Raw genomic sequence first — 27,233 nt, 5'->3', positions numbered from 1 at the left:
TCCCTCCCAACCCGCACCAAGGTGGGGTTGGCGATGAGGAAGATCAGGATCCTCGTGGGTACGTCGGGGGTTCCTTCGAACCTCCTCTCACCCAGCCTAGCCCTGAAGGTCGTGATGCTTCCTAGGTGGAGGGAACGCTGAATGGGGTGTCCCAGCAGCTGTCTCCAATTTCCCAGCCCTATGACTTCCTTGCCACGAATACTTCGGGCAAAGTCCCCAGCTCGGAACCTCAGTTTCCTCATCCGTGAAACAGAGATAATGGTACTTTGCCCTAATCTGCCCGGCTTGGGAGGGCGAAGATAAAATATGGTCCCGTGTGTATGTGTGCCTAGGGCTCTCTGAGAAAAATTATAGAACACTTTATAAATGGAAATGATAGTTATTGATGATTCTTTTGAGATGGTGGCCTTAGTTTCTAAAATGGTTGCCTTTTCAGAGGGCTTCTAATGTGGAGGGGAAGGACAGGAGGTATGGTGGGATCTATAACTGCTAGTTATAGGATCTAGCACTTCTTTTAGTCGTTCTCCAGTGGCCACCAGCAAGTTTAAAATTTTCAGAATCTGGCCAGATATGTTTGGCCAGTTTAAAATGACATCTTTGAAGATGCTGAAATGAAGATGCTTATGAAAGCTACCTGGAGCAGGCTTAAAACTTGGGCAATTTAGGACATGACTTAAGAGGTCCCTTTCAATTCAGATTGATTTGCTTGGAAGAAACTCTGGCTTTGGCACTGGGTTGCTGTTGGCCTTAAAATTTCTTTCTTGATCAAACTGGAATGAAATTCTGGTGTCAAATATTTTGTTGCAGCCCAGTCTTGACCTTACAGTTGCTTACATTCTGGCCTCATATAACTTATATACTTGTCTGACAAATTTTTGTAAGTCTACATCCTTGATCCATCATTTTTTCCAGACTTCAAATACCACATTCCCCTGGTGTATACCTCTTCCCCCACCTTACAATTTTATCTTTATCCCTTTTTACCACCCTTTGGGTGCTGTCTTCTTTCCTTAAAGTGTTAAGTTCCTTGAGGACTGAGACTGATCTTTTTGTTTGAATTTGTATCTGAGAGTGGTAATAAGTTCTTAATAAATAGTAAGTGCTTTGAGAAATACATTGCCTTTCTGAGGAAGAGTAGGGAGTCGTCATAGGGACAAATATTTATTTAAAGTCAAAAAGAGTATTAACCTGTAAGTTGTTTTTTTTTGTTCTCAGGATCCTGCTAGTTTTTGTCCACTTACTACATTGATTGTACTTTTGCAGAGATAATCCCACCTACCATAAAATGGTCAGATATTGGGGCACCAATTCCAATAGTGTATGTGAAAACATTTCCTTGAGTCTGTTTTCTTTCACTTGTCTTTTAGAAAACACAATGTCATCTGTGGGACAGCAGCAAGAACAGCTGCCCCAATCAGATCTTTCCCCATCATCAAATTCTTCTAGTTCCTTTGAGATAATAGACATGGATGCAGCCAATTTGTATGAGCCGGTATCTCCTCACTGGTTTTACTGCAAGATAATAGATTCAAAAGAGACATGGATTCCTTTCAACACTGAAGATTCACAGCAGCTGGAAGAAGCTTATAGTTCTGGTAGGCAGAACATTATGGTTTTGGTAGATAATAATTTATGCTTATTTGGCATTTTTCAGTTTACAATCCTAAGATCACTGAGTTGGAAGAGACTTCAGAGGTCATTTAGTCTTCACTTGCACCTGAACAAGAAATCTCTCTTTCTGCTTCTAGCCTGTGCTTAAAGATCTGCTTTGACAAGAAATTCAGCACATCTTAAAAGCAGTCTTTTCTAATCTTGGATAGTTTAAATGGTTAGGAATTTTTTTTTTAGTATTGAGCCTAAATTTGTCTCTCAGCAATTTCTTATACCTGTTTTTCTTAGTTTTGTCTTTAAGGGCCAAATGAAAAAGTTTCATCCTTTTTCTACACAACAACCCTCCATGTACTTGAAAACTTCATTGTCACCTCACATTTTTTTTTTAACCTTCTGTCTTAGAATCAATACTGTGTATTGGTTCTAAGGCAGAAGAGAGATTAGAGGTAGGCAGTGGGGGGTGACTTGCCCAGGATCACACAGCTAGGAAGTATCTGCAGTCACATCTGAACCCAGGACTTCCTGGTTCTCAATTCCCTGAGCCAACTAACTGCCCCCTCACATTATCTTTAAATTAAATATCCCCACTGATCCTTATTTGGCATGATTTTTTATTTATTATCCTGGTTATCCTCTTCTCCATTTGTCCTAATTTATTAATGTCTTTCCTAAAATATGGCAGGGTAAAATCATATTAGGTTTTTTGTCTGCCATCATACCATAATGACTAATATTGAGTTTGCTTAATAATTAATATTGAAATTCATAGATCTTTTTCACTAGAATTATCTTGCCATGTATCTTCCATCCTCTGTTTTTGCAGTTGATTTTTTACCATAATTGTCAGACTTTACATTTATTCCTATTACATTTTATTGTATTAGGTCCTAGTCCAATATCTCATCCTCAAAAGAATTTTTTTGAGTTCCCCATTATGTAATTATTTGTTAGCTATTCCTTCTAGTTTTATGCTATCTATAGAACTGAGGTAAGTACTCCCTCTACAGCTTTATCTAAGTTTATCTAAATGTTGAACAAAACCAATAGTAAATTTACAAAGCATTTCTCTCATGTCCTATATTAATATCCCAGTTTTATGGATGAAGAAATAAGTCCAGTGTAGTTAAATTACTTGCCTAGAGACAACTAGCTAATAAGGAATTAAGTTGGGGTGTGAACTTTGGTTTTCTGATTCCCAAGTTTAAAGTTCTCCCACAATACTTATTTTCATCTATATTAAACTATAAATAAGATAGAACTCATAGCAAATAATATTAACAAAGACTATTTTCCAAAAGGGCAACTAGGTGGTATAATAGATAGAACACAAGGCCTGGAGTCAGAAGGACCCGAGCTCAAATGTGACCTTAGACAATTACTGGTTATGTTACTCTAGGCAAGTTATTTAACTCTGTTTTCTTCAGTGTGCTCATCCATCAAATGAGCTGGAGAAAGAAATGACAAACCACTCCCATATCTTTGGAAACTCCCATATCCTAAGAAACTCCAAAAAGAATCATTAGAGTCCGATATGACTGAACAAACAACATATTTTCCAAAAAAATTTAAGGATTTTCCTATCAGGCAATTAGATGGTTCAGTAGATAGTGTGTTTGGACTTGTAAACATTTGAGATTCCATCCTGCTTCAGGTGCTTACTAGCTGTGTGACCCTAGGAAAGTCACTTAATCTCTCTCCAAGTAGTTTTCTGTAAAAGGGGGAATATAATAGCAACTTCATAGGGTTGTTGTGAGGTTCAGATGAGATCCTCAGAAATGCTTTGAAAAACCTTAAAACATTATGTAAATCCTATCTATTAATCATATAAAAGCTACACGCTTGACATGAGTACTTTCTAGCAAATCTAGCTAACAATAAATCTTAGCCATTCAGAATACTTAGGGGATAAATCATTGTCAGTGGAAGAATTTTGAAATTAGCACCTCTAAGTACTTAAGTAGTTTTTATTTTAATTAATTTATTTTTTTCCAAACATTTATTAATAATCATTTTTAACATGGTTACATGATTCATGCTCCTACTTTCCCCTTCACCCCCCGCACTCCCCCCACCCATGGCCGACGCACATTTCCACTGGTTTTGTCATGTGTCCTTGATCAAGACCAATTTCCAAGTTGTTGGTAGTTGCATTGGTGTGGTAGTTTCGAGTCCACACCCTCAATCATGTCCACCCTATTTTAATTTATTTTTGATGGGGATCTTTCAAAAATGGCATTATGTACTTTTCTGCCTTCTTAAACTGTACTGAATTTGTTTTAGCTGTTCATGATGACTAAGAATCATCATAGAATCCTAAAATTGGGAAAGATTTAGAGGTAGTATTAGTATTATTGTGCTGCAGTATAATCATTCCCTCAGGAGCTGTGGAGGGATGAATGAAGCTTAAATATCTTTTTTTAAATGTAATTCTTTTTTTTTTTTTTTAGATTATTGCTTTTGTTGATTTTGTTTTCCTCCTTTGTTTTCAGCCATTACTTTTTGCTTCTGCTGTTATTGTACCTTTCTCAAACAGCCATTCCCTTCCATCCAGTAGGCTACTTCTCATCTGTTATTGGCTTGGAAATGATATAACCAAGCCTATAACTGAATATAAATAAAGAGTATGAGTGAGGACTTGAAGGGCTCTGTTAGTGAATTGTATGAGCTTTAGGTCATAAGTTTATGACATTTTTGTTGTTGAGAAGCTTTTTTTCCTTCCTGGTTTTTGGTTGTATTATGGAAAAGATAGTTCCAATTGTCTTGTTTAAGACATTAGTTTTTGTTATTTGAAAATAATTTCTTTTGGAATTTTAGCCAATTATTTTTAAGGGTATTTTTCCAATTTGTTTTAGTTTATCATGCCTTTGAATATAAAATATATGTGTGTGTGTGTGTGTGTGTGTATATATATATGTATATACGTATATATACATATATATATATATATATATATAAATTGGGATTTCTTTAGTTACTAGAAACCTGGATTTTCTAGCCTCTGTACCATTTGAAACAAATCATTTTTGATTCTATAAAATAGGATAAAGATGGCCTTTTAAATATGGTAAAAATCATCACTCTTAGCAGTCACAAATTTAATTTGTATATTTCCCAATATGCTTAGTTATTTTAAAATAAACAAATTCTTTATAGACAATTATCCTATGAACAGAAGAAGCTGGCCCTCATTCTTATATATAATGTTTGGGCAATAGTTTGTATTTCATAGAACACAAGTATAGTTACAAGGAAATTTGTAAAGTGCAACATCATCCAGAATTTAGTGTAGAATATATTCTGCCTTTTTTTCTGTTAAGTGTGTTTCTCCTTTCCTTTTTTCCTATTAGAAGCAGATTGTAATGGAAGAGTTGTTCCCACCGATGGGGGCCGATATGATGTACATTTGGGAGAGAGGACAAGGTATGCTGTGTATTGGGATGAGCTAGCATCAGAAGTGAGGCGCTGTACCTGGTTTTACAAAGGAGACAAAGACAATAAATATGTTCCCTATTCTGAGAGCTTCAGTCAACAATTAGAGGTAACTACACACTGCTTTACACATAGCAGTCATTTTCTTTAGTTTTTGTCTTCCTTTCCACCTTTTTTTTTTTTTTTTTAAACCCTTACCTTCCATCTTGGAGTCAATACTGTGTATTGGCTCCAAGGCAGAAGAGTGGTAAGGGCTAGGCAATGGGGGTCAAGTGACTTGCCCAGGGTCACACAGCTGGGAAGTGTCTGAGGCCAGATTTGAACCTAGGACCTCCCGTCTCTAGGCCTGGCTCTCAATCCACTGAGCTACCCAGCTGCCCCCTCCACCTTTTTTAATATCTCTGCTTCCTGAGTTTTCTGATTTTGTTCCAATTCCAAAAATCATGAGATAGTGCCAGATTCATAGATTATTAGCATTCTTTTTTTTTTTTTGGAATGAAGTTAATTTGAAGCTAAAATTTAGAAAGAAATTTTTATTTTTTGATTCTTAAAAGACTTTAGGAAATTATATGCATTTTTCATATTATATGGTCATTTTTAATGTTAGTTAATACTATAGAATAGATTCTTTATGTCTATTGCCACCTTTTGTACCTTAGCACTCTAATATTATATTATCTTGAAATAAAGGTGCTTAGTGAATTGAGTTGTACTCTAGCAAGATTCTTGTATCTAAGTTGTTTTGATTTGAAAAGCTGTTGGTAAAATCTAATGAAATGTCTTTTCTTCTAAGGAAACCTACATGCTTGCTGTAACACTAGATGAATGGAAAAAGAAACTTGAATCCCCAAACAGAGAAATCATTATATTGCATAATCCAAAGGTAATCAAAGACTTCCTCTGATATGATGAAATTTGAATTGGTTTAATAAAGAGAATGCGGTTTCTTGCTTTTATTCTCTCTCAGGATTCAATTCAGTTTATTCTTTTTTTTTTTTTAAACCCTTAACTTTCGGTGTATTGTCTCATAGGTGGAAGAGTGGCAAGGGTGGGCAATGGGGGTCAAGTGACCTGCCCAGGGTCACACAGCTGGGAAGTGGCTGAGGCCGGATTTGAACCTGTCTCTAGGCCTGACTCTCAATCCACTGAGCTACCCAGCTCAGTTTATTCTTCAATAACCTTTTTCCCCCTTAATTTTCTTAAGAATTTTAAAACTAGTACCACACTGTCTTTATTTATTTCCATCTATTTTATTTTTTAAAAACCCTTACCTTCGTCTTGGAAACAATATGGTTCCAAGACAGAAGAGCAGGAATGGGTAGGCAATTGCGATGAAGTGACACACCCAGGGTCACAGAACTAAGAGTATCTGAGACAAGATTTGAACCCAGGACCTCCTGTCACCAGGCCTGGCTCTCCATTCACAAAGTCACCTACTTGCCCCCTTTACCTATTTTATAATAAGGAAACTACAGAGAAATGTACCAGAGTAAATTAGGAAACCAACATTATACAGAGTACTGCAAAACTCTGTATGGGCATGCCTTCCACATCTTGTAGAGCAATTAGTGTGAAATATCTTTTAAATGAATGTAGGTGTGTGAGTTTTATGTAACTCTTAATTATATGCCTGTCACTTCTTTAGCCAAAATAAGGGCATGATTTTTATCTGTTTGACTCATTTTATTTATATGGAAACACATTGTTTACAATGAATTAAGTAGAGCATACATATTTCTTTTTTTTTTTTTTTTAATTTTTTTTTAAACCCTTAACTTCTGTGCATTGACTTATATGTGGAAGATTGGTAAGGAGAGGCAGTGGGGGTCAAGTGACTTGCCCAAGGTCACACAGCTGGGAAGTGTCTGAGGCCGGATTTGAACCTAGGACTTCCTGTCTCTAGGCCTGGCTCTCAATCCACTGAGCTACCCAGCTGCCCCTGAGCATACATATTTCTTATGGTATCCAGGAAGGCCCAGGTAAGTATCCCCAATCATTTCTATGTTTATTTTGTTTTTTAAACCCTTGCCTTCTGTCTTAGAACCAATACTAAATATCAACAGGAAGTATCTACCTAACTGCCCCTCCTTAATAATTTCTCCAGTACATTTCCTACCTCTGCTTTCTTCAGAGATCTGTTTCTCATCTACTTGGGGTCAGGCTCTCTCTGCCTTTGCTAGAAGGCAATTAACTAATTTGATAAACTAATTGTACTAATATGCCAAGGGCAGAATATTATGGAGATGCTCAGAGTCCTCCCCATCAGTTCCCAGGCTATTATGGACATCTTAACAGGGGTGTTCTGGAGATAATTTTTAGAACTCTGTAATTATATCATCTTGAAATAAAGGTGCTTAGTGATAGTATTGATGAGGTTGGTATAACATTACTAGTCTCAGTTGGAGAAAAAATCTGTGAAGTTTAATCTAGCTTTAAAAAAAATTAATATGGAGACAGCAAGGTGGCTCAGTGGATAGAGAGCCAGGACTAGGAACAGGAGGTCTTAAGTTCAAATTCAGTCTAGACACTTCCTAGCTATGTGACCCTGGCAAGTCACTTAACCCTCATTGCCCAGCCCTTACTCTTCTTCTTCTGTAGAATCAGTATTGATTCTAAAATGGTTTAAAAGGTTAAAAAAAAACAGTTCAAGAATATTACAAAAAATAATTCTTCTTTATTAAAAACATCCTGATGAGTTTGCTCAGTGCAAAATCTCAAGGTTCTTTTCTCAAGGTACAGTAGCTACCCAGCAACTCTTTGTTTCTGATTCAGAAGTGTATATTTCTGATATGTCTGAAATTATGTTTTCCTTCTTTTCTAGAAGTCCTTATAGGGATGACTTCAATATTGACTTTATTAATTACTTTGATATTTTTGTTTAAGCTGATGGTCCATTACCACCCAGTGGCAGGATCTGATGAATGGGGATCTATACCTACTGAACAGGGGCGCCCTAGAACTGTGAAGAGAGGAGTTGAGAACATCTCTGTTGATATTCCTTGTGGTAACTTATGCTAAGTATATCCTCTTCATATCTACCAAAATAATATTTCTATGTATCCATTTTCTAAATTGTGACCTTTACATTGGCTTAGATTTTCTTGGTGCCTCAAGTTGAAGTTTTTAAAAATAGCCTGCAGGTATATAGATTTATTCTGATAAAAGATTAGCATTTGTTTTAATTTATTTTTTTGAACTTAAATACCAAATGAGATCAGTGTTTCCATATACTAAGCAAAGAAAAAAAGAGTATCATAAATGTAGCTGTGAATCTTTGCCACTTTTGATAGTACCACCTGTTTCTCCTTCAATGTATATAAAATTTTGACATGTTCTTTTCAGAGTTATCAGTCTGTTTCCTATTGTCTTTTTTCTCCTTTATGCATTTAAAAATTATTCAGTGACCTTTTTCTTCCTTTTTTAATTTTTGTAAACCTACCAATAACTCCTTTTCTCCTAACAAACTGAAAGAAGTAAAACCAAAATCTTTGTATAAAATATGCATAATCGAGCAAAACAAATGCTCACATTGGCATGTCTAAAAATGTGTATTTTATTTTGTACTTTGAGTCCATCACCTCACTATTAGAAGGTAGGATATTATTGCATTAATTGTGTTCTTAAGACTTTACAGTGTTGTTTTTCTTGCATAGATTATTTTCTAGGTTCTGCTTACTTCACTCTGATCAGTTCATACACTTGACAATAATAGGAAAGTTAGGAAGAAAGAGTACTTGGAAAAGATAACGAGTTCAGTTTTGGACATGGTGAATTTAAAATGTTTTCAGGACATCCAGTTATTAGAGATGTTTACTAGGATCGATTTTGGGCCTCTTGGCTAAGATCAAGTGTAGAGATGTTCACTAGGAAGTTTGAAAAGCAAGTGTGGGGTCAGGAGAGAAGTTAGGGTGGGATAAATAGATCTGAGAATCATTAGCATAGATACGATATCACCAATCCAGTAATATTTAGAGGGGCAAGAGAAGTGGGCTAAATTCTAGGAAATATCTATGATTATTGTTTATGATATAAGAAGGATTGATCAGACAGGTAGGAGGAGAACTAAGAAAGAAACAGAGTTACAGAAACCTAGAGAGTTCTCAACAATGCCAAAGGCTGCAGAGGAGGCAGATTAAGAGGTGTGTTAGATTTAATAGTTAAGAGTTCTTTGGTAACTTTGGAGAGAGCAATTTCAGTTGAATGATGAGGCCAGAAGCTATATTGCAGAGTTAAGACAAGAGAGAAGAAAAGAAGTAAAGACAACACAGATGGATGGTTCAAGTGAGGGTTTTTGAGCATAGGGGAAATGTGGTCATAGTTTGTATGTAATGGGGAAGCAGAAAGTAGACAGAGATTAAAGATTAGTGAGAGATTATAGAAAGGGCAATCTGCTGGAGAAGATGAGATGAAATGAGGTCACTTATGCATTTGGAAGGAATTGTCAAAGAGAAGGGCCACTTCTTCATGTGAGGCAGGGTTGAAGGAGGAAATAATGGGAGATGGTGATATAAAGAGATAAAAAGAAGGAACTTTTGGTGAATGGCCTCTTTTTTTTCCAGTAAGGGGGGAAAACCTTCAAAACAAAACTTTAGTGCCTTTTTTTGGCAAAAGTCCCAAATTGGCTTCCAAATTGAGTAGAAAAATTTACAGCTCCACCAGTCATTATCATGCCTATTTTCCCACATCTCTTCTAACAATTGTCATTTTCCTTTGTTGTCATTTTTGCCAATCTGATGGATGTGAGATAGGAGCTCAGAGTTGTTTGAATGTGCATTTCTCTAATTATTAGTGATTTGGAGCACTTTCTCATATGTTTATTAATAGTATGGGTATCTTCCTTTGAAAATTGCCTTGCTACATCCTTTAACCATTTATTTCTTTGAGAATGGCTCTTGTTCATGTATATTTGAATCAGTACTGTATATAACTTGGATATCAAACCTTTATACAGAGAGACTTAGTACAAAGATTTTTTCCTAGTTAACTATTTCCCTTCTAATTTTAACTGTATGTGAAAACAATTTCAATTTTATGTAATAAAAATTGAATTGTTCATTTTCAATTGTTAGAGGAGCTGTGGGAAAACACACACACCAATGCAATGTGGGAAGTGTTGTGAATTGGTCCAGCCATTCTGGAAACCAATTTGGAACTGTTCCATAAGTTCCTAAATCAACAATACATTAAATTATTCATATCTTTTGTACCAGAAATACTACTATTAGGCCAGTATACACCAAAGAGATCAAAGACAGAAGGAAAGGAATATATATCATATATATATATATATATTATATGTCTGTTCTTTATTATGCCTAAGAGCTAGAAACCAAGAGAGGGCCATCAAAATGGCTAAACAAATTATGGTGTGTGAATATAATGGAATATATTGTGCTATCATACATGACAAAAGTATAATGTCAGAAAAACCTGGGAAGTCTTGTATAAACTGAGAGTGAAGTGAGCTGAATTAGGAGAACAGTTTATACAACAGGAAAACAATTTAAACAAATAACAATACTCTAAAGCAGTGATGGGCAAACTACAGCCAAGGCCAGATATAATGTAGCCCCTTGAATTGATTAATGCAGTAACCAACCATTGTTCCAGAGGACTGATGATAAAAGAATTCTCCCACTCCTGTCAAAGAGTGGATAAATTCAAGTTGCAGAAGGAGATGTACATTTTTGGACATAGCCAATGTGGACATTTATTTTGTTTTTTTGATTTTCCATATATGCTGTAAAGGTTTCAGTTTTCTTCTTACTTTGGGGAAGAAGAATGGAGAGGGAGAGGGGAAGTAGGGATAAGTTTACCAAAAAGAAAGGGAAAAGAAAGAAGGTAAGGGCAGGCATGGGATAGAAGGAAGGCCAGAAGAAATCACATTCAAACCTGACAGCTTTAAATGTAAGTTTTGAAATTTTAAAAATATATTTAAAAAGAAAAGCAAGTTGTATATAATAGAGATAATTTTATGTAAAAAATGCCCACGTATCTTCTGAGATCATCTCTATTATTGTTTGTTCATAAACTCTTCCTTTATTCATAGTTGCAGCTATTTCTTTTCTTGCTTCTAATTTGTTTATGATGTGACATTTTAATATTTTAAGCCAATTATTCGCTTAAATATATCTTCACACACACAAACATGTATATATACATATATATGTATATACTTATACAGATATTGGTCTAAACCCAATTTCTACAAGACTGCTCTTTTTGTTTCCTGCCTTTTTTTTTTTTTAAGTCAATGAGACTTTGCAATGGTTGAGATCTTTGGATTTAGTGAACACTGTGCTTCTCTCATCTCATTTTATTTACTAAGAAGTTTCTTCTTTACTATATTCTTTAAAAGTTAATTAATCGTATGTAATAGTAGTATCTCATATTTATATGGTGCTTTTTGAGGTTTACAAAGTTCTTTACAGTTAACCTGATTTTATTTGGAGGGTAAGTGACTTACTTAGTGTCATACTTCTTATAAGCATCAAAGCTCAGAATTCCAAGTTCACCTCTTTCTATTATACTGCACAAAATTAACATTTGAAGCCAACTAACAGTCTTATTTCCAGAAGTGACTTTTCATGCCATGTTTGATTAAAAATGTGCCCCTGATGATACTTATTCTAGATTATTTTTACTGACTACATAAAAGCAGTTTTTAGGATGACTCATGAATGTTCATGGTTGATTTCTTATTTCACAACATATTTTAATTGAATATTAAGTTTCTTTTTGCTTTAGAATTGACAAAACTATATTAGAATTAGATCTTTTGGAATAAAGTCCTGGTACTGAACTTTTACTGAAACTACTGAGAATTTGGATACTACTCTGTTTTTTAAGTTTACCAGAAAAGATTTTCAGTGATTTCTTTCAAGAAAAATTAATGAGAAATAGTCATATAGTTCTTTTGTGTTAAGTACTGACAGAACTTTGTTTTAGCATAGTTTTTTATAATCTTTATTATTTGTTATCTTGTGCATTTAAATGAGAATATTATCAGTTTTCATAATCTTAATGAAAAGGTTAAGCAGTCAAAAAGACTGGTCTTTTGATTTAATTTCTAGGAGAACCCTTACAAATAGATCATCTGGTTTTTGTGGTCCATGGAATTGGACCAGCTTGTGATCTTCGATTTAGAAGCATTGTACAGTGTGGTAAGTGTGCAAAATATGCAAGTGATTGGTTTTCCTAAATAGTGTTAAAGAGGTATGCCTATAGGCTGTAACAAAGTGTTGCTAGCCTGTAACTTGGTGGTATAATCAGATTTGGAAGAGTTAAAGGTAGATTGCTGAACAGCCAAGCTTCTTAACTTAGAAATAAAATACTATTGAATCTCTAGGGATAATACATGGATAATAGATAATCTCTTAATTAGTAGATGATGAGTGGCCAAGTCCTAACTACTTATAGAAGTCTGGTTTCTCTATCCCAGATACCATAAATATCAAGAGCATGCTAAGGGTTGGCAGTGGCCAAAGTAAAAACAAAAAGCTTTGATGAAACTCTTTGTAGGGTCAAGTTTTTGATAGATTCATCTAACAAACCTCATTAAAAAATAGTTTGTTTGAAAAAAAGTCAAAATATCCAAATAGGCAATCAACATTTAAACCAGTTGTCTGAAGCAGTGTGACTGTGAGGTAGGATTGTTTTATGGAAGACAGATTTTATGTGCCAAGCATTGTCCAATGGTTATGTATTATTTTTCACTTAAAATGTTTTTTTTTTAAACCCTTACCTTCTGTCTTAGGATCAATACTATGTATTGTTTCCAAGGCAGAAGAGTGGTAAGGGCCAGACAGTAGGGATTAAGTGACTTGTTCAGGGTCACACAGCTAGGAAGTGTCTGAGGTCAGATTTGAACCCAGGACCTCCCATATCTGGGCCTGGCTCTTAATCCACTGAGCCACCCAGCTGCTCCCACTTAAAATGTTTTTAAAGTAAATTTTTGATAGCTTAAATTTTTACATCACATTTCTCAATGAATCCTTAAAGAATCATTCTCTTATAATAAATACTTTAAAGGGGATAAAGGAAAAAAGATTTCTGTAAAACTAACAATATTCCACAGCCATGCTCCCAACATCTGCTTGGAAACCTAGGAGTGAAGGGGTGAGAGTGGGCTTCTCATACCTGTTGCGGGGTGGGGGGCAGGGTGCAGGGTATCATTTTGAAATGTTTAATTTGATGGTTTTGCCATCATTGCTATTTTTTCCTTTTGTGTTGTTGTAGCATTGTGTATATTGTCTTCCTGATTCTGCTTACTCACAATGCTAAGTGTAATCACACTTAAAAAAAAAATCACAGTTTATAAGTAACTAGAGAATGTTAAAGAATTTGACAGTATGGTCCACTGACAGTTAGCCAGGAACTTTTTGTGAGAATCTTCCTGTGAACAGAGCAGAAGAAAGTTTGAAATTAATACTTTTTAATGAAATGTTTTATAGGTTACAATAATTATTTAAATAGATAAATTCTCCTTTATCCCTGACTTTCTCTCTTCTCTGCCTTCCCTGCTAAGGAAATGATGTCATAAAGTAAAAAAAGTATTAAAAAAGAAGAGAAAGATAAATTGTTAATTCAGAGTGAATTTTTTTTTCCTCCTCAGTAAATGATTTCCGTGGTGTTTCCTTGAACCTGCTACAAACACACTTTAAGAAAGCCCAAGAACAACAACAGATTGGCCGGGTGGAGTTTCTTCCTGTCAACTGGCATAGCCCTTTGCATTCTACTGGTGTGGATGTGTGAGTTGTCCAATATTCTTTCCCAAGTGAGCTGGGGTCAGGGACTGCTTCACTCCCACCATGGACATGACTGGATTATTATTGTGTTAGAAACTGTAAAATGGACTTTTTCTAAAAAAGAATCCAGGGCTGACTGATGTCCATATCTCTGCTGTTCCCTGGCTCTCCTCTTTCTAGGTATAGCCTTCTCATTGCTTTTGGAGCACAGCTCTTAGGGGTTATGTCCCATCCTGATGGGTCCTGGCCCCTCCTTTTGCTGTCTGATAGAACTTTTAAACAAACCTTTCTTAAGGAAGATGCTGCTTTTTTTCCTTTCTCTTCCCCTCCCCGCCAAAAAGACTTGATAAATGACTTTCTGAGAGATGTGGCATGCCTTACACAAACTCTTCTTATCTAAGTTCTCAAAACAAATATGTTTCTGGAAGATAACATGGAATTGGCCATAGCACTCTTATCTGCATCTCCAGGTAAAATCTTTCTCCTGTTTTCAGAGATCTGAGGAGAATTACTTTACCCAGCATCAACCGCCTTCGGCACTTCACCAATGACACAATCCTGGATGTCTTCTTTTACAATAGCCCCACCTACTGTCAGACTATCGTGGACACAGTTGCTTCTGAAATGAACCGAATATACTCGCTTTTTCTGCGGAGGAACCCTAATTTCAAAGGGGGCGTATCCATAGCTGGTCATAGTTTAGGTAATAATAGCAACAGTAAAGGTTCACATTTGTATGTTCACAATGTTTTTTTATATGCAGTATCGTATTTTTGTCCTTTGTGAGATAAGCTGTGCAAGGATTAAGCCCAATTTATAGATAAGAAAAATTAGTCTATAAACATGTATCACATGCCTGCTCTATGCCAGACCTTGTGCTAAGGGCTGTGGCTGCAAAGACAAGAGAAGGAAGTCTCTGTCCTTAAGGAGGCACAACTATGGACAAAGAAGCCACAGGCAGGATGGATTGGGAAATGAGGCTTCAAGTAGAGAAATGACTAGCTAGTCATAGCACTGGCTGAAATGAATAAGACCATGGACCTGTACCCGAGGCCTTTGATCCCAAATCTCTTTCCCATACCTGTGTTGCCTCATAACGCTTGTAAAAGTGTTCTTTTCTAGGCCCCGTCAGGTTTTGTGATGGACAGCAGAAGGCTTATGGGAAGTATTTGGAGTCTATTTTGGAATAGAGGGGGAATGATTTTTACTTTTCAGACTTATTTACAGCAAGTCACTATCTTGTTTTTGTCTTATTTTTGGAAAAGCTAGTACTGGTTGGATTTTTCCTGCTTTTTTCCCCTTTTATTTTTACAGGATCACTTATATTGTTTGATCTCCTAACAAATCAGAAAGATCCTGTGGAGGATAATGACAGTGAAAAGGTAAGTTAGCTTTTTAGTGGGTTAGTCAGCAGTACACCTTGGCATTTAGACTCAGGTTTCTGGAGTTGAGGTCAACATCATTGAACTTAAGTACTTTCAATTTCAGTAAACATAAATATAGGATTTATTGTATCTAGTATCCTTTGATGTCAGAGGCATTTTCCACTGAGTAGCAGACTTTCTAAGTAACTAAACATGAGCTTTGATTAAGAAGATGCATGCTTATGGGCTTGACCTCTTGTAAAATTGTAAGGTTATATAAGAGAATTTAGATGTCACTTCGTATATTCATTTCCCATAGTTTTACATATGAGGAGACTGAGCATTTTGTGAATGGAATATTTAGAAATTAGTTCATATTTTAAGGGCACTAGGAGGGCTTATTGCTTAAAAAAAAAAAAAGGACTGCTATGAGTTTTTTTGTAAAGTAAAATCAACCACTATTGTTCTGGCCATTCTTTTGGTACCTTAGCACAGATTATGTTATCTTGTATTAGTTATTTTTAATGTTTCCCCAAACTAAACCACAAACCATATAAGACTTAGCAATTACTGTGTCTGCTTTTTTGTTTTTCCAGAACCTAGTACATTGTAGGTGCTTAATAAATGTTTGTTGATAATGATAGGCTCTTTTAAAAACAAAACAAACACCTTCTAATTTATGCTTTGTTTTAACTCTAGGTTCTCATATATGTTTTGTTTATAGTAATTTACCTGAATCTGATAGACCTCTTTATGGTATTAATAATACTATATTCACAGATGATGTTTTATTATAACAAAATACCATTAAAGTGATATTAATAATCAAGTATTTTTAGTAAGTGAGAACTTTATCATTTGATTTTGTAAAATGTGACTTATCTTCAATTAATTCCTACATTTTGTTTTTATACAATTTCTCAATAAACATTTCTCAATAAACACAGAAACAACATTCTTCCTCTCCCCTTCCCCTCACCCACTCACCCAAAAGAGCATATTCCTATAAAGGTTGGTTTATCAGTAACTGTAAGGAAGGATGTTTTCTTTATTTTTGATCGTATAGAACAAACTGGTATTTGACTACAGTTTTATTGTCTCCATTATTTATTTTATTCTGTAATTTCCAGTTTACTCCAAGGGTTGTTTTGGATCAGGAAGATACACTGGGCCTAGAAGAAGATCTCAAGAAACTTCAGCTCTCTGAATTCTGTAGCCTCTTTAAGAAAGAGAAAATGGATAAAGCAGCTCTGGTAAAATTGGCTAAACAGTTATTACTTTGTATTGTGCTACTTTGATATTTTTATTATTTTACTCGCCTGCATCATCAAGTAATCCTTACTGAATGTCTACCGTATGTTTAGCTGAATATATAGACTATATAGTACCTGTCCTTAGGAGCTTTGCTATATCATTTTTATTATCTTTAAGGATTTGTTGAATGCTAATGTGTGTAGTGCTATACAGTTTAATGTTGTTAAGACCCTTAGTCCATAGAATTTTAAAGTTTAAAACAGTTTACATACATTCAGGGCAGTGAGGTGGCCCAGTAGATAGAGACCTAGGCTTGGAGGCAGGAGGCCTGGGTTCAAATGTGGTCTCAGACACTTGGTAATTGTGTGACCTTGGGCAAGTCACTTGATCCCAGTTGCCTACCTCTTACCATTCTTCTGCCTTGGAATTGATACTAGTATCCGTTTCTAAGAAATAGGTACAGGTTTATAAATAAAATAAAACAGGCTACACATATGTGAGAACAAAAGAACCTGCACAACTTTATCATTTTAAGGAAATAGTATGATAGCCAGAATAAATCTAGTAAGTAAAATAACATTTTCACTGTGGCAAGTTTAGTGATTGACTCTTGAATCATACAAGGTTTTTAGTATTCTAAGATTTATTTATAAGAATTGATATTTTTATATACTTGAGTATTTCAAAAGATTTCATCATTTTGGATATTCTTCTCCAGCACAGACTGTGCTCCCTCAGTGCTTTGGGGATTAATGAGAATGTGTGGTCCAAAAATCGTCATTATCTAATGGTCAGCCTTCTGTTGACAAGTGTTTGCAGTTAGGTTAGTCCTTGGAAGACGGTTACTTAGGTCCTTATTTGAAACTGGTTAGGATTTGCCAGAGTTGGTTTGATACTAGCATAATGTTACTTCTCTGTGCTGATGGAGGATTGGAGGAGAGCTCAAGTATAAATTACATGCGTGTATATCTTTGTTTTCTTCCTGGCTTTTTTGCTCTTCTTCTCTTGAAGCAGAGGTACCAGTTGTTAAAATGTCTTTCATCAGTGCAAAACCATGCTTTTTCTTAGCAGATACTTCTTTATTTATTTTTGATTAAAAAGATATTTTATTTTCCCAATTATATGTAATAATTATTTCCAGCATATGTTTTCCAAAATTAAATGATCCAAACTATCCCCCTCCTTAGTTCCCCTGTCCCCCCACTTGGAGACAGTAAACAATTTGATCTGGGCCGTACTTGTATTATGCAAAACACTTCTGTATTAGTTACTGTTGTAAGAACACACTCATTAGCAGATACTTCTGGTAATAATATTTTTTAAAACCAAATTTTTATTCCTATGTTATATTCTAAGTATTATTTTGCATTTGTTTCTGTGGATAATGGTTAGGCAAGATAGAGACATCTAGCCCCTACTTAGAGAATGAGGATGAATGGCTTTTTTCTTCTTTGTAGCATCATTGAATGGTTCCCTTCTGCTGCCTCCACAAAGATAGAGTATATCTTCTACAGCAAATGATACCATTACAATATACCATTATAATATTGACATCTTACAAGGTTAAAGTCCTTTTTGTACTCTTTTGTATTCTTTTAAATGAAATTCTGCTATTGGCAGCCAGAGCAATACAAAATGCATATATAAAACAAAAGCAAGGCCTGGCTCTATTCTCTGGAGACACAATACTTTTTTTTTGTCCAATTTACCTAGAAGTAAGGCATTTGATTTTCTGTACTTAGGCTTTGTGTACAGACAGAGATCTTCAGGAAATGGGAATTCCTTTGGGACCAAGAAAGAAGATACTCAACTATTTTAAAAACAGGGAAAACACACAGGTAATAATTTTATGTCGGGCTAAAATTCTTTCTCTTGTTTCTATTAGGTTGTCAGATTCTTCTGCCCAGCCAAGCATGATTCAGTAGAGGTGGCAGGGATGTGCTGATATTCTGATTTTTGGAAGTCAGTCTTCTGTACCTCCTCCATACCTACTAAACATGATATTTGACCCAGAATTCTAACCTCACTGGCTGCCCTCTGCCATTCTTAGATTTCTGTACTAGTTAAATGTTTCCCAATCCTTCAGAGATTTGTTTGATTCAGACTTTTAGTTTTTAATTTGGCTTTATTTTCTTGTTCTGTGTTTGTTGTTTCATTTCTCCTGCCAGTGAAACAGTTATAAACTCTGATCTGTCAGTTAAAGTAGTTCAGAGAATTTCCTAGTAAGTATACATTCCCACCCAGTTTTCCTTTATCTGTTTTTCTCCTTTATCTATTTTTATTCCATTTCTTTATCTGTTTTTCTTAGCTAATGTTTTACCAACTCTTGCACAGTTGGCTGTTCCAATTTGCACAATACTCTGAAGTGTGTATACAGATACAGCATTGCTGTCAGGCAGCTGTTGTCCCATTTTGTTTTCTGAGTGACTTTTCCCTCTTTTGGCATTAGTGGCTACCATTTCAACACTGTTTACCTTTGTGTTGCACTGCCTTTGAAATGTCAAAAATACATTATTTAATCCTTTGGCTGATTCTCTTAAAGGCACCTCTAAAGAATTTGATTTTTTTTTTTTAAATTTCTCAGGGTATTCAACAAAATCAGCAGTCAGTTTTGGGAGAGAATTTACCAGTACTTTCAGAAAAATTCAAGGGCTGTAATAGTACCGATGGTGCTGGAAATGATGACTATTTGGATATTAGCATTGGACAGGTAACATTGGACAAATTGTTTTGGGGGGAGCGGTGATATTTGAACAATAGGTGTTCTAGAAACAAAGACATAATTTGTGAATGTTGTTTTCCTGACTCTCCCAACATCCTCAGGCTTCTGTGAAATACCCTAAGCTAATCTATAAACCAGACATCTTTTTTGCCTTTGGATCTCCTATTGGAATGTTCCTTACTGTCCGAGGATTGAAAAGAATTGATCCCAGCTACAAACTTCCAACATGCAAAGGCTTCTTCAATATTTATCACCCTGTAAGTACTGTGTGGTTACAGCTTCACTTCAGTCATCCAGTCAGCTATCACCTACTAGACACCTGCTGTGTGCGGCAGGTACTTGGGATATAGAGATGAAAATAGAAACTGCCTCTCTGCCCACAAGGATCTAATGGCAAGTTGACATATACTTCAATATATGCAAAATAAATCCAAGATAATTTGGAGTGAGGAGAGATAAAGGAATCATATTAAGATGGCACTTAGTTTTGAAGTTAAAACTGAGTGTCAATTTAGTTTCAAAGGTAACTGGGAATTTTAGGAGATGGGGAAGAGAATGTGCATTCCTAAGTAAGGGAGACTGGAGATAGATTGCTGTGTAGGAGGAATAACAAGAAGGCTATTTTGTCTAAACAATGGATTATGCGAATGGGCTGTAAATATATAAGAAAGTTGCACTGGTTAAATTGGAATGTGGTTGTGACTCTTCAGTAGTAGAGACAACTAGAAACAGTGTGTATGATGACTTTTTTGGTTGTTGTTTTTTTTCTCTAGATTATTCTACTAAAACTACTGGCCTGGAAAATACTTAATTTCTCATTTTTTACCTTTCTGTAGTGAGCTTGTGATTGCTTGTCTCTTCTTGTCTTTCTCTGGCAGAAGTAAGTCTAGCTATTGCTTTTCTATGCAGTTTGACCCTGTGGCATATAGGATTGAGCCAATGGTGGTTCCAGGAGTGGAATTTGAGCCTATGCTGATCCCTCATCATAAAGGCAGGAAAAGGATGCATTTGGGTAAGGCCAAGCTAAGAATCAGGCAGATTGAGAACTGGTGATTTAGACCATGACAATGGACATGGCTTCTGACCTTTCTCTTAAGCTTCCTTAATATTCCTTTTGCATTGTATGTTTTAGAACTGAGAGAAGGCTTGACCCGGATGAGCATGGACTTAAAGAACAATGTGTTGAGTTCCTTGCGAATGGCCTGGAAGTCCTTTACCAGAACTCCATACCCAGCCCTTCAGGCTACAGAAGCAGCTGCTGCAGATGAAACTGAACCTGAGCCTGAACCAATACCAGAGAAGCCCAGTGGTTGGTGGAACTATATAAATGGTTTCTATATAAATCCTTCTGTTATTCACAGGCTTTGGGCTTTTTTTCTTTATGCCTGTTTGGTGGCTGCTGTAGGCCGCCAAAGTTAGAGAAACCAAGACGACAAATTATAGAAACAATATGTAGTGCCAATGTCCAAAAAATAATAAGCTGCTGTAGTAGTTAAAATTCCTCCCAAATATTTCTTGCCTGTGAGTTTTGGGGTAAGATTCTTGCAAGCACTTGTTTCTTTTTCAAAGGAGAGTTCCCTTAGAACTCATTAGATAGTTTTCTCTGACTCTGTTCCTGTGGTTTGTCTTACAATCTAGATCCTACGGCCAAATCTGGGATAGTTTAAGTGCTTTTCTACTCTTCATCAATTCCACAGCACTTTGACTTTAGGCCTTTCTTTCCCTTTAGCAGTGTTCAGATTTATTTTATGAACTAGAAAGTCCACTCTTAAAAACAGAGCCAGTGAAATGGCTTGATAGAAAGAATGCCAGTATTTTAAATCATGGGTCAGCAAACTAGAGCCTGTGGGTCATGGGCCTACCACCTGTTATTGTGTGGCCTACTTGGCCAACAGGCTAAGAATGGTTATTAGATTTTGTTAAATGAACGTTAAAAAAAATTCTTAGCTTATGAACCATAGAAAAACAGGCAGTAGGATGTAGGTGGGTGACTATTGACTTAAATGAAACCAGTGGGATTAGAAAAGCCTAAAGGTTGATGGGAATGAGAGAAAGCTATTCCTTTGAAGGGGTGGGGTGATTTGACAGTAAACAGGAAATTTAGAGAAAGGAAAGATAGAGATGAAAATTAGATTTGCTAATATTCCTGATTTCTAGATGGTCATGCAGGAGATTCACTTGTGGCTGATAAAGAAGAACCTGCTTCTATCAATGTTGGAATGCTGAATGGGGGCCAGCGAATTGACTATGTATTACAGGAGAAACCTATTGAAAGTTTTAATGAATATTTATTTGCATTGCAAAGCCATCTCTGCTATTGGTAAGCCTAGGGCTTTCTTGTCCTTATTTGTATCATTTGTTGTCTCAACAATAAAAAAAAAAGGGTTACCTGGGCAAGATGGGTTAAATACAGAAGAACTGGACAATAGATATATGACTGAACTAATTTTTCCTCACTGGGGCTAGATTATAGAATAGTATGGCCTAACTAGTGGTGGTGGTTATTATTTTTAAACCCTTACCTTCTGTCTTAGAATCAATGTGTATTGATTCTAAGGCAGAAGAGTGCTAAGGGCTAGGGCAGTGATGGTGAACCTTTTAGGGACTGAGTGCCCCAACTGCAACCCTTCTGTGATATGTGAGCTTCCCCTTTACCCCAGGCAGGGGAGGGAGGAAGCCTCCCATTGGGCTGCTGGGCAGAGGAGCAGGTCATCTGAGATATGTCCTCTGACACATGTGGAGAGGGGGAGGGGAACAGCCCCTCCAGCACGCTCTAGTATGTGTGCTATAGATTCACCAGTACAGGGTTAGGGAGTGAATGGGGGTTAAGTGACTTTAGGGTCACATAGGAAATATGAGGCCAGATTTGAACCTAGGATCTCCTGTCTCTGGGCCTTGCTCTCAGTTTATGTGATTAGAGCAGAGAGTTAATGATATCAGGGTCATAGATTCAGTACCCCAAGTTGATCATTTAGCTTCATTCTCCCATAAATGTATGCTGTTTGATGGTCACAAGAAGAACTAGTGGGGCTATAGATGAACTAAAGAAAATATATCACTGCTATGGAAAAAGTGGATAAAAAAATGATGGGTGAATTTGTAGCTACTAGACAGTTTCAAGAGGACAAAGATTATAACTTTTTGATATCCCAGTATCTGCAGACATCAATAAATGTTTGGTAAAGTTGTCTGTTAGAAATGCAGCTTCCTTAAATCAGTGTGGAAGACATTTTGTTTAGCTAGCTTAGAAAGACATAAAACAAAGTCAGTGATTTAGACAGAATTAGAATTATTTTGCAAGAGATGGTAACCAGGACCATAAGAAATATGTCCAGGTCCATTTATACGATTATTCCTGAGGAACTAAAGGCTGACATTTTTAAATGACTTCTCCTTAATGGTCTTGATGTCATTACTTCCTCTCTAGGGAATCTGAGGATACAGTTTTATTGGTTCTTAAAGAAATCTACCAAACCCAGGGAATCTTCTTGGATCAGCCTACCCAGTGAAAACCACCATCTCTGTGGCCATTTAACGTAAGCTTTCAGTTGCCTCTTAGTTTTTTCTGTAAGAAACTCCATTGTGTTAAACACGTATGAGCACACCCTACTGCCACCAGCAATAAGATCTATTGGCCTTTGATCATTCTAGTAGGACTATCTGGTCAAAAATAATCCTTGTGTATCATGTTAGTGATTTGTTGAAATATGTCATTTTTAGGACCTTGACTTAGAATCTCATAGCTTACAACCCTTTGAGGCCAATAGAAGAACTTTGATTTAAACTTTTCAGATTATAACTGGAAAATCTGTCAGGTAATGATGGATATCTTGCTCTGCTAATTACAACTATGCAGTAAGCTCTCTTTTCCTTTCTTCTTTAGATGAATACTGAGGACTTTGCGTCTCTAGAAAAATCACCTTTCTTGTTGCTGCTGCCACCTTCTTGAACATGGCCTGCCTCCTGTCCCCTACCCTTTGCCCTGCTGTGGGGAGGGAGAATCAACTTCCTCCGGAAGTGATGTGTCTATTTTTATCACTGGTCTCATATGAAAATGATTATCTGTTCACCAGAGCCAGTGGTAAGGACAGCTTCAGTTCTCAGGATCTCTCTCTGTTGATGACAGTAGGTAGGCTGCAAAAGAGACCTGTCCATTTTGGGTTTGAGTAAGTAGAGAAAGAACTTCCTTTTGAACTGTTTGGAAAAATCCTCAATTGCTCATGACTTCACCCTAATGACTGGCAGGATGTGCACGGATGCTGAGGGGCAGCAGCAGCATCTGGGGGAGTAATGAGTTAACCTGTATTCAGAGTCACTGTGCATATATACCCTAAGTCTGCATTGTCATGGAATGGCTTTTGAGTGACCAGAACTCCATCCACCAAGGAAAGGGTTTTCTGAACTAGTGTTAAATCAGGTATTTATGGCCAAAGATATCAGATGTATTAGAACAGTGGTTTCACATTCAAATAGAAAAGGATCCCTGCTGCCCATATTGACTTAGAAAACCACAAATTAACCTGATGTTGTACTGTATTTTTATTTGTTCTGTTAAATGTTTCCCAATTACATGCTAATCTGGCTCAGGCCTCACTTGGAGGTTTTGTAGGGCCTAGTTGATACTTCTGTCTTAGAAACTTCCTTTCCATACTAATACCTCATCCCAGAAAGCTCAGGGCACAGTTTGATGGTTATTTAATGTAATAGATCCCCAATAAGACTAGCTGAAATAACATAGTGTGGTTAAAAACCCTGAAATAACTTCCTTTCCTGGAGAATGCACAGACACACTGTAGCTGAGAAGCTTGATTAGGCTATGTACACTAAAAATAAAACAGGAAGATTTGCTAGCTGAACCATTTCAATAAATGGAACCTTTGTAGAATCTTTTGCAAGCCCACGTGGTTGAGGGTGGCATTGCTTGCCCCTATAAGTGTGGTTAGGACACTGCAAACTGTCACTTTATTCTATCCCACTGTCCCAAGTGCTTCTTAGAAAGGCCAGCTGTGTTGGCTGAGCAGGTGCTTTGGGGCAGCATTCACAGAACTCATCCTGGATGGAAGGGTCTCCAGGGGCCAGAAGGATAGCCTTGGCAGGCTACACATACTGCTGGCTGAGCCCAGAGTGGCCTGGCCCTTGTGCAGGTGAATTTAAATGATAGGACCCGTTGCCAGTGAGTCACTTTTTACCTGCACAGTTGTGGATGCTTTTCTCTTTGGGGCTTGGTTGTTGCTACCTACTCTGTGTGGGAGTAAAACTGTTGCAAATTTCAGTAGAATCCCTCAACCTACTTTGGAAACCATCACACTTCATTTCTAGAGCACTAGAAGCAGGCAGGACTTCATTTTAAAATTAATTTATTGTATCACTGTACTAAGGCTAGAGTCATCTTGAAGTAGGTCTTCAGGGCAGCAGTGGCCTTTACGGAAAAAGCCCAGGAGGTGGGGAAGGTCCCTGGCAAAAGACCATCCTGTGCTTATCGCCGTGACTCTGAGGAGAGCAAGACAGAGCCTGGCCTCTTCCTTGTTGCCCTGATTGCCAGCAAATACTGGCCAAGAAACTTAGAAATCTGTTATGTGGGATGTTGTTTATTATGTAAAATGCAAGAAGTTTGAACTAATCGTTGGAAAAGGTCCCAGGAAGCCCCTGAGCTGTGCTGCTGCCTCTGACTCGGGCCGTGTTCCCAGTGTGGAGGAGCAGATGACAGTCGCCGAACCAAAGATGGAAAGAGTATCAATAGGGGAGCCGAGATAACCCCTCTCAGTCCTGACAGACAGCTGGGAGAATTAGTGAGGAGGGAATGCTTGTTTGTAAGAGAGCTTTGTCCTTTGACCCACTCACCTGTGATGTATCATGTAGGAATGTTTGTTTGTAAAAAAGAGCTTTGTCCTTTGTCCCCCGTCACCCCCCACCCATGATGTATCATGGTACGTGTGTATGGTGCATATCTATTGGGCGTCATTAGCCTTTGATAACTTTTATTTGTCTATTATTTGCACTACTTAAAATTCATCATGTGCAATCTCTTGACCAAGCCTGAAAAGCTTACTTTTTATTCTGTTTGAAGATTCTCCCTAGTGCAGTGATATTTTGCACATGTTCTGGCAATAGTATTAGCACCACCCATTTTAGCAAAAGCATCTAGATAAATGCCTGCTGCATGGAACAACTCACTGTTCTGATGGCTTTTCAATTTGGGGCACTTTGGAAATGTTCGTTTTTATAACATGAACCTATAGAAAATTCTGCATTGAATTCTGAAATAAAACCTAGCTGCTTCTTTTACCAACTTTAATTTGTTTTTCAATAAAGAAAAGCTCCAGCCTCTGTTTATAACTGCATTCTTAATCTCAGGACTGAACATTTCAAAAGCACTAAATCTGGACTCTTTATGAAATTATGGGTAATTCACAATCAAAAAGGACACATCTGCAAAAAAGGGGCAGAATTAGGAGGAAGACTGATATTTTTCTTAGTGAAACAGTATTTTTTAAATTATCCATTTATGCCAGAAAAAAACCCAGACATTTTAAACCTTAATATAGGTAGTGTTTTAGCTTGTAGTTTCAACTTCTTGTCCATTTGAGCTCTGCGACGAGTTAGATTTTCCAGTTTGCATGATATAGTTTGTTATTGTCCTGCCGAAGTTTTATGCCACACAGCATACCAAGGTTTCATGGCTAATTTAAATATTAAGCATCTATGTCATTTCTCTTAAGAACATTGGCACGAGGAATATAACACTCATTTTAACCTTTCCTCAGGGAAAATAAAGTAACTTTTATCAAATGCCTTTTCTAGTAACAATTCACTGTAAACTGCCTTTACTTAAGGATATCAGCAAAACCAATACTCTCAGTATCCACACTGACCTTGTCTGAAAAGAACAAGCACTTAACCATAACCAGGCTTTCTAAAGAGGTATTTATATTGACTATGTGCTGAGACAATGGGTTTCCAAAATAAAAACTCAACGAGTCACTCACTGTCTTAAGTGTAAATCTTACTGTTCTGGGCTCAGCCCTTCTTCAGTCTTTTGACAGTGAAAGTTCAGTGCTTTCAAAGAGCCTTCGTTGTGCCACAGAGGACACTGAGTGCCAGGCACCTGTGGAGAAGGCTCTGTGCCCACGGAACAACGAGCTGAGAAGGAAACATTTCAGTCACATGAAATGTTTTGCTCCATTTAACAGAATGATCGTTTTTACTGAATTTTAGAAACCCAGTTGTTTGGTAATCTTGTGGTCCTAGGCATGCAAGCTGTGAATATACACACTAAGACAACAGTTAACCTTTTTAGAGTCACAACCCCATTGACAATCTGGTGAAGCCTTTGCAATGCTTCTCAGAACAGTGTTTTTAAACATTTGAAGGAAATGTGAAATTTGTTAGAGGTTAAGGAAAGATAAAGAAAAATTCCACCCTTCTGCCAACTAAAAAAGTTTGTAGGAACACCACTGCCCGCCTCTCTTCCCTAGGGTCTCTCTCCCCTTTTCTCTCTTCTAATGAATAAAAGAGGGGGGAAAGTTCAGCAAAAACAAATGGCATATAGTTAGCTGTGTTCCATGTATGGGGTGGGGAGAAGAGGTGGCTACCTAGGTGTAGAGGACAAAGAGCCAGGCCTGGAGTCTGGAGGTCCTGGCTTCAAATCTGACCTCACACTTCCTAGCTGTGTGACCCTGGACAAGTCACTTGACCTTAATTGTCCAGCCCCTACTGTTGTGTCTTACAACTGATACTTAGTATATAGATTCTTGTGCCTCAAACTCATTAAATCTCTATCCCATTAAGTTTCTTCAGACATACATATACATAAACACCAAATTATGTCTACTACAGTGCTAGAAAAATCTTCCAATGAAATCTAGTAGCTCTGTTGAGGACGTTTAATGTAGAACAGTGATCTAAATGATATTTAGACAGATTTTATTCAAATATTTAGGTAACCAACAGGAAAGAGGGAGAACAAGCTTCTAAGGGTTAAAAAAGAAGTGGGGAGAGGTGGCAGGGCAATCTTAAAAACAAAATTAAGCATCTGAATTAGATATAAGCAGTTCCCACAGATAACTACCCCCAAACCTATCTCATCAAACTTCGAGATCCAAGAAC

The 27,233-nt window shown here is 36.8% G+C and overlaps 1 protein-coding gene across 1 annotated transcript; it reads left to right on the top strand.

The window, feature by feature from the left end:
* Positions 1-1,375: 1,375 nt before the first annotated feature.
* DDHD2 (DDHD domain containing 2) lies at positions 1,376-23,107 on the top strand. Its single transcript, XM_044660852.1, has 17 exons — positions 1,376-1,595; positions 4,959-5,149; positions 5,834-5,923; positions 7,924-8,044; positions 12,114-12,203; positions 13,655-13,790; positions 14,282-14,490; positions 15,102-15,169; positions 16,282-16,404; positions 18,148-18,243; positions 18,990-19,115; positions 19,229-19,384; positions 20,037-20,139; positions 20,260-20,436; positions 21,285-21,447; positions 22,555-22,663; positions 23,011-23,107. Exons 1-16 carry the CDS (start codon positions 1,376-1,378, stop codon positions 22,634-22,636), a joined length of 2,151 nt encoding a protein of 716 aa, XP_044516787.1. The 3' UTR covers positions 22,637-22,663; positions 23,011-23,107.
* Positions 23,108-27,233: the final 4,126 nt, after the last annotated feature.

The sequence above is a fragment of the Gracilinanus agilis genome, chromosome 2, assembly GCF_016433145.1.
Source record: "Gracilinanus agilis isolate LMUSP501 chromosome 2, AgileGrace, whole genome shotgun sequence".
NCBI classification, from domain to species: domain Eukaryota; kingdom Metazoa; phylum Chordata; class Mammalia; order Didelphimorphia; family Didelphidae; genus Gracilinanus; species Gracilinanus agilis.
The sequence above is the reverse complement of the archived record's forward strand: the minus strand, read 5'-3'. Positions and strand labels throughout refer to the sequence as shown.

Bases quoted from the DNA above. Each gene is read 5' to 3' on its own strand.
- DDHD2 (XM_044660852.1), top strand. From the start codon at position 1,376: ATGTCATCTGTGGGACAGCAGCAAGAACAGCTGCCCCAATCAGATCTT. The intron at 13,791-14,281 runs GTGAGTTGTCCA...TCCTGTTTTCAG, and splicing joins CATTCTACTGGTGTGGATGT to AGATCTGAGGAGAATTACTT. The intron at 15,170-16,281 runs GTAAGTTAGCTT...TGTAATTTCCAG, and splicing joins AGGATAATGACAGTGAAAAG to TTTACTCCAAGGGTTGTTTT.